This window comes from Indicator indicator, chromosome 1 (assembly GCF_027791375.1).
Source record: "Indicator indicator isolate 239-I01 chromosome 1, UM_Iind_1.1, whole genome shotgun sequence".
Taxonomy (NCBI): Eukaryota; Metazoa; Chordata; class Aves; order Piciformes; family Indicatoridae; genus Indicator; species Indicator indicator.
In genome coordinates this window covers 129,584,950-129,597,018 of record NC_072010.1, presented here as the reverse complement: position 1 = coordinate 129,597,018, position 12,069 = coordinate 129,584,950, and the positions used below count along the sequence as shown (strand labels likewise).

The 12,069-nt window shown below is 48.7% G+C and overlaps 1 protein-coding gene across 1 annotated transcript in view; it reads right to left on the bottom strand.

Moving 5' to 3' along the window:
* Positions 1-12,069, bottom strand: part of PHKA2 (phosphorylase kinase regulatory subunit alpha 2) — a 47,302-nt gene that overhangs the window by 4,979 nt on the left and 30,254 nt on the right. Inside the window, exons 18-28 of the mRNA XM_054399860.1 lie at positions 11,639-11,802; positions 10,844-11,017; positions 9,676-9,764; positions 8,384-8,517; positions 7,361-7,517; positions 6,272-6,351; positions 5,970-6,048; positions 5,748-5,877; positions 5,137-5,238; positions 4,183-4,301; positions 1,438-1,485 (exon numbers count right to left, since the gene is read on the bottom strand). Coding sequence (XP_054255835.1) covers positions 1,438-1,485; positions 4,183-4,301; positions 5,137-5,238; positions 5,748-5,877; positions 5,970-6,048; positions 6,272-6,351; positions 7,361-7,517; positions 8,384-8,517; positions 9,676-9,764; positions 10,844-11,017; positions 11,639-11,802 — 1,276 coding nt within the window. The remainder of the gene's footprint in view (positions 1-1,437; positions 1,486-4,182; positions 4,302-5,136; positions 5,239-5,747; positions 5,878-5,969; positions 6,049-6,271; positions 6,352-7,360; positions 7,518-8,383; positions 8,518-9,675; positions 9,765-10,843; positions 11,018-11,638; positions 11,803-12,069) is intronic.

Here is a 12,069-nt window from a genome sequence, read left to right as displayed (position 1 = left end):
GTTGTCACTATTGCTCTATCATGTGTGCTCACACAGGAGCACATCCAGGCAGGTTTGGAAAGTCTCCAAAGGAGACTCCACAACCTCTCTGGGCAGCCTGCTCCAGCCCTCTGCCACCCTCACAGGGAAAACTTTTCTCTTCTGTTCCTCTGGCACCTCCTCTGCTCCAGCTGGCACCCAGTGCCCCTTGTGCTGTCCTTGGCCAGCCCTGAGCAGAGCCTGGCTCTGTCCTCCCCACACTGCCCTGCACATCTTTCTCCCCAGCACTGAGGGCAGCCCTCAGGCTCCTCTGCTCCAAGCTCCAAGCCCCAGCTCCCTCAGCCTGGCCTCACAGGGAGATCTTCCACTGCCTGCAGCAGCTTGGGGGCTCTGCCATGGACTCTCTGCAGCACTTCCCTCAGCTCCTTCTTGACTTGAGTGCCCCAAAACTGGAAACAATATTCCAGATGTGGCCTCACCAGTGCAGAGCAGAGGGGGCAGAGAGCATCTCTTGACCTGCTAACCACAGCCCTTCTAATCCACCCCAGGATGCCTTTGACCTTCTTGGCCACAAGGGCACATTGCTGGCTCAGGGGCATCCTTCTGTCCACCAGGACACCCTGGACCCTTTTCCCTGTGCTGCTCTCCAGCTCTGTCCCCAATCTGCATACAACAATTACTTTGGCTACTGAGGCAGTTCAGAGAAGCAAAGATCTGATGGAACACTCCTGAGCACTTCAACCAAAGACACACTTGCAGCCTGCCTTTCTGCACTGGGAAGAGAGAGACAACAGCAGCCTTGCTGGTGTGAAGCCAGGCCACAAGGCCAGTAGTGCTCTGCAGCTCTGTATTTAGGACTGTGGGAGTCTGCCATCCACAGCAGGCCTGCAAGTGCAGAGCAGCACAAATCACAACTGCCAGTCCAAAGTGCAGTTGCAAACCTCCCATCTCTTCAGGACAGATTTGAAGTCTCAGACTTGAAATTGCTGAGGTTTCTCAACCTTAACAGGGAGATCTTATGAAGAGCTACAGCTCTCTGCCTTGAAAGAAGATGACTGCATGAGGAGGTCCCCATGCCCATAAACCCCTTCAAAAACCTGAAGCTATTCTGGGCTCATTAGTGCCCAGGGACTGCTAGAGTTTATCAGTGCTGCATTCCATTTAAACACAGGTGACACCTGTAACATAATCCACCACCAGGCAGCTAAAGCTGTTCCACTGCTTGATCTGCTACACCTGCTTAAGCTCCAGGAGAACTAAGTGGATCTAAAAGCAAGACTCCATTGCTATTAAAAGATTGCTATGAAAATTGGTTCCCAGTGAGGACGAACAAGACAAAGGCAGGGTTTGAGAACAAGCTTTCTCCAGAGGAGAAGTCACAGGAGGTATCTAGAGCTCAGCCTCCTGCATGCACACACAGAGGGTAGAAAGCAGTTGGAAGGCAGCAGAATGCTTTACCAGGGCAGTGAACATGCTGCTGGACATGGAGTGGCCCTCATGAAAGAGCTACAAACCAAATCCAGACACCAACACATCAGACAGACAGCCATGGCACAACAGGACACACAGTCAAGTAACTCATCTGTGCAAAGACAAGAAACATTCAATAAGCTCATGAGCTCAGGTGAACACTGCCACAGTCCCTGGCTCCTCACAGTGCTGCACTTCAGCTGACTTCAGGGCAGCTGCTGCCTATTTCCAGGGTCAACATAGAATGGTCTGTGTAGGACAGGACCTCCAAAGGTCATCCAGTCCAACCCCCCTGCAGTCAGCAGGGGCATCCTCAACTCCATCAGGCTGCCCAGAGCCCTGTCGAGCCTCACCTTGAGTATCTCCAGGGATGAGGCCCCAGCCACCTCCCTGGGCAACCTGTTCCAGTGTTCCACCATCCTCACAGTAAAGAACTTGTTCCTAACATCCAAAAATGAGGCAGACCCTGCCATGGCAGCAGCCTGTTTGGCAGCCACACCATCCAGCAAGCTTCCAGCCTGGCAGACTCAAATCAGCACAGTTTAAGATGCATGCAAAAGCCTCCCTGTGACTTGGGGCTGGGAAAAGCCCCACAAGCTCCCTACTCCCATGCCCTGCTCACTGTAATGTCAGCAGCTCCACTTTGCACAGGAAGGTCATCTTGCTACAGACAGTCTGGGGGCTGCCAACCAGGTGGGCAGCACCAAACAAACAGCTGCAAGGCAAAGTTCTTCCTCAAGTGTGGCTGCAGCACCTCAGACTTCAGAGCACTTTTCTGTGTCTGTCCATTCCCAAGCCATGCCTCCCAGTTTGAGTGTCGATGGTTCAGAACTAGCAAAGGTTTCGTGTTCAGGCTCAAGGAAGAAAGGCAGCAAACAAGAGAGCTGCAGTAGGTCAACACCTGAGCTCAGTGCAAAGAGATGTTAGCACAAAGCATTTAAAACATTCTTTGTAACACAAAGGTTATTCCCTCCCCGCTGCCAAAATGACACCAAGTAAGAATCTGGTGAATTACTGAGAGAATGCATGGGATAGGGCAGGAAACAGGATGAATGGCAGGGTGGGGGAGAACAAAACCAAACCCAGCCAACTCCTCCTCTGCCCAAAACACCAAGTTCCCCATCTAACACAAAAGCAAGGAAGGAAAACATTTCCAGCCTCAAAGGTCCAAGGTCTGTTTTCTGCATTTAAAGCATCATAATGCTGCCACCTAGAGCCCTCCCTCTTCCTTCTGGAAAGTCCCACAAGCCAGACACCCACTTGCAACTGCCATCCCTGCTCAGACTGAAGCCCCAGAGTCACTTCAGGGTGGGTAAAACACAGCTAGCAGCACCCTCACAGCCACAGCCTTACCACAAAGCTTGGATGTGATGATGCACAGGCAGCAGCATGCCTCAGACAGGGCAACCAGGTCTCATGGGATGGACGCTGGGTCCCAGAGGTGTCTTTGTTCCCTGCCTGATCATATCCTAGGAAGAATCATTATTTGATCTTCATTGTCACCTTCCAACACTCCATGTCAAGACCATGCAGAACTGCTACTCCTTTCTGAAGGCTTATTGAGCCAATTTGTTTCATGCAATCAAAGGAAAACTTCAAAAGTTTCCTTAGAGACTGACAGAATGGTCTCAGATGGAATGAAACTGCCTTGTTTGTTAAGGGGCCTTTAAAAACTAGGCTTCTAATACAGAATTACAGAATACTTTGTAATGGAAGGGACCTTTAAAGATCTTCTCATCCATGCCATTGACTGACTGGATCTGGTGAAAGGGGTCTTGCTCAAAGACTTGTCCAACCCTGTCCCTGAACTCTTCCAGTGATGAGGCATCTACAGAATCACAAAGTTAGGGGTTGGAAGGGACCTCAAAAGGTCATCCACAACCTCTCTAGGCAACCTGTTCCAGAGTCTCAACACTCTCACACTGAAGAACTTCTTCTTCCGCTCCAGTCTAACCCTGCCTCAGCTTCAAACCATCCTCCCTTGACCTGTCTCTAGACACCCTCAGCAAAAGTCCCTCTGCAGCCTTCCTCCAGGATTCCTTCAGCCTTTGGAAGGCAGCTCTAAGGGCCCCTGGAGTCTTCTCTTTTCCAGGCTGGAGCAGCCCTTGGATCATCTTTGTGGCCTCCTCTGGACTAAGCCCAACAGCTGTGTGTTCCCCTTATGCTGGGAACACCAGAACTGGAGGCAGGATTGGAGGTGGGGTCTAGCAGAGCAGAGGCAAGGGGCAGAATAATTCCCACTCTCACTCTGGACTCACTCCAAGAGCTCTGTGTCATTCTTATGCTGTGGCAATGAACACTGCATGAAAGCTTCCCTTTGTACATCTGACTTTTCCTTAGCTACAGATGGTAAAAAAGCTGTTCTAAAAGTTGATGTCATGAATGCAGTAGAAGTTGTTCAAGCACAGATTCATAGAATGGTTTGGGCTGGAAGGGATCTTAGAGATCATCCAGTACCAACCCCCTGCCATGGGCAGGGACACCTCCCACCAGCCCAGGTTGCTCAAGGCCTCATCCAGCCTGGCCTTGAATACCTCCAGGAAAAGGGCATCCACACATGTGAAACAAGAACAGAAAAGGAAGCACATGCTTGGAGTCATCTGCCTTCTACATAGTGATGAGCTTTAAATCAAAGGATCTTTGGAAATTTTGTTATTTACCAAGGATAAATCTAAAACAGCAGAGCAGCTGAACAGCTGCATTTCCTGATGAGTGTTGCCAGAACCCCCTCACCTGTTTTATCTCACTCTTCAGTTTAGTAATGCCACTCCTTTCTGTCTTGGTGGCTCCAGAATGCCCCATTTCATGAATAGAAATTGCAGGGCTAGATGAAGAGGAATCTCCAGGTCGCACTGAAAGAAGCAGAGACAATTTTAAAGAGTCTGGAGAAGCAGATGGGATTGTATTCAGGAGTTCAAGATAAACACACATCCTTTCAGTGGTGACAGCACCCCTTCAAATCACATCAATAATTCAATCTTGACTGCACCAACTATGATGCCTGCATCCAAGCTTGGATATCAGAGCCTTCTCCCCTAGGCTGCACACCCCCAGCTCCCTCAGCCTGTGCTCACAGCAGAGCTGCTCCAGCCCTTGCATCATCTTTGTGGCCTCCTCTGGACTCTCTCCAGCAGCTCTGTGTCCTTCTCCTGCTGGGGACACCAGAACTGGAGGCAGGATTGGAGGTGAGGTCTGAGCAGAGCAGATCCAAGGGGCAGAAACCCCTCTCCTGCCCTGCTGCCCACACTCCTCTGGCTGCCAGGCTGCATGAGGGCACTGCTGGCTACTGGGCAGCTGCTCAGCACCCACACCCCCAAGGCTCTTTCTTCAGAGCTGCTCTCAACCCACTCTGACCCAGCCTGGATTTGTGCCTGGGATTGCCTGACCCAGATGTAGGACCTTGCACTGTGACTTGTACCTCATGCAGCTGTCACTGTCCCACTTCTCAAGCTTGCTAAGGTCCTTCTGGATGGATCCCTTCCCCCAGTGAGTCCAGTGCATCACACAGCTTGGTGTCATTGACAACCCTGATGAGGGTGCTTCTCAAATGCATTCTCTCTGTTAGTTTATTCCCCATGTGCTGGCCACCCAGGATGAATTATCTGTTAGAGTGGATTCTTACTTATCAGACAATCTATATTTATAGTTCCCATTTAACATACACAAGTACCCAAGGGGATAACTTACAGCTTCTCTCCACTCCAAACTCTTTTCCACTGAGAATATGGTGTAGGAGATTTTTCATGTCAAAGGGGCTTAGGTTCATCAAACTCTCTGAAGCCTCCTCACCTAGTTTAAAAAAAAAATTTAAAAAGGCAATCACAGAATCACAATGTCAGGGGTTGGAAGGGACCTCTAGAGTTTATCCAGTCCAACCACCCTGCCAGAGCAGGAGCACCTGGAGTAGGTCACACAGGAATGCATCCAGGTGGGTTTGGAATGTCTCCAGAGAAAGAGACTCCACAACCTCTCTGTTTGCAAAGGCCTGCAGCGACAGGACGAGGGGCAATGGTTTGAAATTAGAGCAGAGCAGATTCAGATTGGATCTTAGGAACCATAGGGTCGTGGAACACTGGAACAGGTTGCTCAGGGAGGTAGTTGTGGCCCCATCCCTGCAGATATTCAAGGTGAGACTGGACACGGCTCTGAGCAACCTGCTCCAGTGGAGGATGTCCCTGCTGACTGCAAGGGGGTTGGAGTAGATGACCCAAACCATTCTATACTTCTCTGATTTAAGATATGTAAATGAAGAATCCTCACAATAATGCCAGAAGCACCCTTCTGATAAAATCTCTTACCTGAGCACTTCAGACTCCGAGCCAGCTCTGTGGCCATCACCTGGATGATCAAACCAATGCGGAGCCTCAGCATCTCCACAAAGAGGCTGGGCTGGGACCGGACGTACATGGCCAAGTACAGAATGATCTCCTGCAAGGACAAAGCCAAAAGGACATCTGCTCAGAGCGGGTTCCTCTTGGAGCCACACAGCTGAAAGAACTCTCTTGCCAGGTGCTGCATACCTGTGTCAGCACTGCAATGCTGATGTCTTGGCCACTGGCTTCATAGATGAGATCTACAAGCTCCTCAGGTGGCAGTGGGCTGCAAGGAGGCGAAGCACAGTAAGCAGTGACTCAGGTACCTGCTGTTAAACTCTTCAGCAGGAATCAAGTCAGTCAGAAACAGCTTTGCTCCACAGAATTCTGCCTGCCTCACTGCAATTCCTGCCAGACTGAGGAAATGTTTGTAAAGCAAGGTAACAGGAGCAGAATGGTGCTGGGAGGAAGATGAGGGCAGGCTGCTTCTGTAAGCGACTCCAACTTACGCTGTAATCACCTTCTCACGAGGTTCTGGTGGCAGGCCCACTGTAAGCTGCTTGTGGTGGGACAGGAGGTCTGTACACGCCTGTCACGGGGACAGAAAACAAGAGACCTTTCTCTGAGTCATGTGGGAGTGACACAGCTTTGCCATTCCAAAAAATGAAGCATTTCTTCAGCAATTTTTCAGTGCATTTCTATCAATTACCAGACCTGTAAGGCCAGCAAGAAAGCTGTCAGCTAGGTGCCAAAGATCCCCTGAGGTCAAGAGGGCTATGAAATTCTGCTTCCAGCAGTATAATGGTTAGGCACTGCAGTGGGGCTGATAAAAGATAAAGTCCTTTATTGATCTATCACAAGGTAAAGGTTTGCTCTTTGGTTAAGACAGAAAATGTTTTTAACCAATGAAAAACTTGGCACAAGTTGTGACAGGGTGAGGGACAATGGTTTGGAAGTAGAGAAGAGCAGATTTAGATTGGATGTTAGGCTCTGGGGAGATCTAAGAGCAGCCTGCCAGTACCTGAAGAGGGCTACAAGAAGGCTGCAGAGGGACTGTTTGCAAAGGCCTGCAGGGACAGGATGAGGGACAATGGTTTGAAATGAGAGAAGATTTACATTGGATGTGAGGAACAAGTTCTGCACCAGAAGGCTGCTGCAACACTGCAACAGGTTGCCCAGGGAGGCAGTTGAGGCCCCAGGCCTGGAGAAATTCAAGGTCAGGCTGGATAAGGCTCTGAGCAACCTGATCTAGTGGAGGATGTCCCTCCTGAGTGCAGGGGGCTCAGACTGGATGACCTTTGGAGGTCTTTTCCAACCCAAATCATTCTATGATTAGCACAGTTTGCAGTACAGACACAAGGTGAAGATGTCAGAACAAGATTTTAGACCAGAAAAGCAACCAGTGTTTACTGGAAAATGCTGCACTGTGGATGTTGTGAAGTATCATGGAATGGTCTGGGGTGGAAGGAACCTCCAAAAGGTCACCTAGTCCAACTCATTTCCCCAGAAGAAGGGCAAGCACTAACCCCACCAGCAAACTGGTAGTTTGATGTCTGTTTCCAAGGGGAAACTGAACCAGCATGGTTTCTATTTCATACCTCAGCCAGGACTTCCACTCTCTTTTTGAGGATACCAGAAATGTAACGGATCAAGCCCCACTCTTGGTTGAGGCCTGCCTTCCTGTAGAGCTCATTGAGCAGGCTGTGAACAGTGACCCCAGACTGGCCATCCAGCTCTGTGTCCCACTCAGCACCCCTGCCAGAAAAGACAAAGAGAGGAATTGTCAGCAGATTGCTCTGCACAGCCAGCAGCCTGATTGTGACTGCATTGTTCATCATCTGTTGATGGCACCTGTGGGCCTTCACCACAGACTGGTTGGTTATGTGTGGACAAAGCTCTTTAGATCCCAGGAATTGTCATAGTAACTTGAACACTCAATTAGCCAGGAGCCTGTGACTTCAAAGCAAGCACTGAAAGGATTTCCCACCAAAAGGTGACTCTGGGGAAATCTTAGAGCAGCCTTCCAGTACCTGAAGGGGGCTACAAGAAAGCTGGGAAGGGACTTTGGACAAGGGCTGGGAGTGATAGGATGAGAGGGAATGGATTGAAGCCTAAGGAGGGCAGATTTAGACTGGAGATTGGGAAGAAATTCTTTAGAATGAGGCTGGTGAGACTCTGGAACAGGTTGCCCAGGGACATGGTGGATGCCTCCTTCCTCAAGGCCAGGCTGGAGATGGCTCTGAGCAACCTGGGTTGGTGGAAGGTGTCCCTGCCCATGCCAGGGGGGTTGCAACCTAAATAATTTTCAAGATCCCTTCCAACCTAAGCCATTGCTAAGTTGAAATTATTTAGATGTCCACTATTTTTGAATTCCACCTCTAACCTATCTTTAAGGTCCCTTCCAACCCAAACCATTCTATGAATCTCTGAAATTTTTTTTTTGTATCCCAATTAATTTTGTCATCAAGCTACCTGAAAATATCCTCCTTAAAGCTCAGACTGTTTAACCTCTCCCTTCAAGGCACAGCCCTCAATAGTGGAAAGCTTTCTGAACGTGAATAATCAAGATAGTTGTGAGCAAACTTGAAAGATACTGAAGTTTAAGACCTCAGGCAACTCACTTCAGTATATGCAAGATGTATAAGATATCTGCTTGATCATGGAGTGTTGGACATTCCTTCAGCTGCTCAACAAGCTTCCTGCAATCCAACTCCCCACGAGCATCTTTAGGTAAGTGCAAAACATTTCCATGATCCTGGATGAAGAAAGAAAAAGCAAAGAAATAATCTTGAAAAAGATGGAATTCAAATTGGACTTCCCATTAAACTACACAATAGACCTGCAACATAACTCTGCACCTGAAATAGAAACACAGACCAGATACAAAGCTCTTGCCAGACAGTTGTGAGACCTGAGAAGGAGACTAAGCCCAGAAAATGCAACACCAAGAATGGAACTTTGTCTCTCATTTTGGTTCAGCTAACAAGACTTTTTTTGGGGACAAAACAATGAAATATTTTGTCAAAGAAGGAAAATAAATTATTTGCACGCTTTTCCTCTACTTTGCTGTTAATTGCAAAGGGAAAAAAGAAGGATACACACTGGAAGCCCAGCAGGGAGCTGTGTGCTGCCTCCAAAGCAGGGAGAGCAGCAGCACAGGGAGGGGATTCTGTTCCTCTGCTCTGCTGAGACCCCACCTGCAGCACTGCCTCCAGTTCTGGGGCCCCCAGCACAAGAGGGACCTGGAGCTTATGGAGAGGGTCCAGAGGAGGCCACAAAGATGCTCAGAGGATGGAGAACCTCCCCTGTGGGGACAGGCTGAGAGAGTTGGGGCTGTTCAGCCTGGAGAAGAGAAGGCTCCAGGGAGACCTCAGAGCAGCCTTCCAGTACCTGAAAGGGACTACAAGAAGGCTGGGAAGAGACCTTTTACAAGGGCTGGGAGTGATAGGATGAGAAGGAATGGATGGAAGCTTCAGGAGGGTAGATTTAGACTGGAGATTAGGAGGAAATTGTTTAGAGTGAGGGTGGTGAGACTCTAGAAAAGGTTGCCCAGGGGACTTGTGGATGCCCTCTCCCTGGAGGTGTTCCAGGCCAGGCTGGATGAGGCTTTGAGCAACCTGGGGCTAGTGGAAGGTGTCCCTACCCTTTAGAAATAAGCAGCTATTATAATATTTTTTTTGTTTGCTTACACAATTAAAAGTTTTCCACTTGATAGTATCTAAAAAAACAAAACCAACCTTCATCAGGCCCAAGAATACACTCCCAATAAAGGGAGTAGCTATCTGGTGCCTCAGGCTGCTTGCCTTGTCTGTGAGACAGAGAAAATGTCTGGAAACGGCTAGGAAACGTAGGGAAGGCCCCAATATTGTGTCCTAAAAACCACAAGCAGCATAAAGAAATCCCCACAGCTCACCTTTGTTTCAAAGAAATGAGGATTGTCCACGAGGTTCAGAGACTTCCGGTGTGTGTTCAGAACTTTAGTGGGAAGGGACATAGACACAGCTGGAGAGCAAAGCCACCAGGGGGCAAAAAGAAAAACAGAAAAAAAGTCAGTTTCAGTAACAAGAAAATGTGGAGGAGGAGTTCATGCACATTCTTTACACCTACAGGAAGCAACTTTATAGGTAAAAACAACAGAAATACCTCCAAGAGCCAAAATACAGAGGCAAGACTTCTGAGATGCTGTGCATGGAACTTGGAGACAAGCTCAGGTGCTGAACCTTATCTCCTTGCAGGCTTGCTCCAAGACCTTCTGAGATCATCTTCCTGAGACCACACCTTGAGTGTTGTGTTTAGTTCTTGGCCCCTCACTCCAGGAAGGACATGGAGGTTCTGGAGCATGACCAGAGAAGGGCAACGAGGCTGGAGAAGGGCCTGGAGCACCTGGGCTAGAGGAGGGGCTGAGGGAGCTGGGGGTGTTCAGGATGGGGAAGAGGAGGCTGAGGAAGACCTCATTGCTCTCTACAGCTCCTTGAAGGGAGGTTGGGGTGAGGAGGGAGCAGCCTCTGCTCCTTGGTGACAAGTGACAGGAGCAGAGGAAATGGTTCCAAGCTGCACCAGGGCAGGTTCAGGCTGGGTGTTCGGAAATCTTTTCTTCACTGGAAAGGTTCTCAAACATTGGAATGTTCTGTCCAGGGCAGTGCTGGAGTCACCATCCCTGGGGGGTTCAAACACTTAGGGACATGGTTTAGTGTTGACTCATCTGCACCAGGAGGCTGCTGCAACACTGCAACAGGTTGCTCAGGGAGGTAGTTGAGGCCCCATGGCTGGAGATCTTCAAGGTCAGGCTGGACAAGGCTCTGAGCAACCTGATCTAGTGGAGGGTGTCCCTGCTAAGTGCAGGGGACTTGAACTGGGCGACCTTTGGAGGTCCCTTCCAACCCAAACCATTCTGATTCTATGATTCTATCCCATGGGAACACAAAATAACAGCTCCAGACTCATTTCTTTCTTGAGAACTGTAACAGCTCCTGCCACCAGTTCTCTTTAGGAGCTAGAGCTGTGAAACACTTACTTTCCCCTTGGAGCACTCAAACCAAGTTTTCCATTGTCATCATTAAATAAATAATCCAGAGAAATACCTGGCACCTCCAAGCCCTTTGTTCTGGCCATTAGTGACAGTATCTCCTCTGTGGAATGGTTTGCACTGAACACAGGAGGTTGATTGGCAGTCTTTGAAGTTGGAGGTAGGTATGACTTCAGTGCTGTGCTCTGCAGGATATCGTTTATGTACTGATCCAGCTCATCCTGGCTTTCTAGTGTGACAACACACAGAAGAAAAGCTTTATTAAAGGTAAAAATCATAATTTATCAATGCTTTCTTTTTCTAGCATACCACTTGATTCTTGCCTATATAGAAGAGCACATAAAAATGCAAAAAATATTGTAAGAGATTTTTAAGCTGTACAAAGTGGTAAAAAAAATCCTCAGTTTTTGCCACCTTAAAACCAGTTACATTGGGAAGCTGGGTTTTTTTTTTCCTTTGACAGGAAGGAAAAGTGGTTTTGTTGTGTTGGTAGTCCACAGATTACAGCTGGACTCAATGACCTTAAAGGGGTTTTCCAACCTAAATGATTCTATCAGCTCCTCCACACAAGCTCTTGGCTGAGATTCCTCAGTCTCCTCCTTCCCCCAGCCTCTTCCAGTCCTCAGCTGCTGACTTTTCAGACCCAGCTTTACTGCAGCAGTTACTGATCAATGCCATGCTACAAACATAGGAAGAACATGCAGGAACTCCTTTCTCCAGATGAAGTCATGCAGATACTGTCCTCAGACTGATGACTACCAACTGTGCACTAAACTGACTCTGCGTTCTAGGTAAACCCAGGCTCTGCTGGCAGAACTTGACAGAAAAAATCTGGGAGTAAAAGCCCCACCTCTTTCACAGAAATCTGCTGAGTAACCTCCATCTTCACTGTCAGGACTGCTACGGCCTTCATCAGGGTCATCAAACAGTTTTACACCACAGTCTGGATCCAGGAAGCTCAGATAGGTATGAAAAGAGGTGGTAAGAAACTCTGATAGCTTGCCTATCTTCACCCTGCAAAGAGGAACACAGGCCAGCGAGCATTAACATCCACCACTGACACAGGGGGGTTGTTGGAGTCTCCTTCTCTGCAGACTTTCCAAACCCACCTGGATGTCTTCCTATGTGACCTGTCCTGATAAGAGGGTTGGACTGGATGATCACTGGAGGTCCCTTCCAACCCCTAAGATTTTGTGATTCTGTGATTCCTGTAGCACCATATTAAGTTATTTTTCTATCTAGATGACTGGAGCACATAGGCTTACAGGTACTGCATGTAAT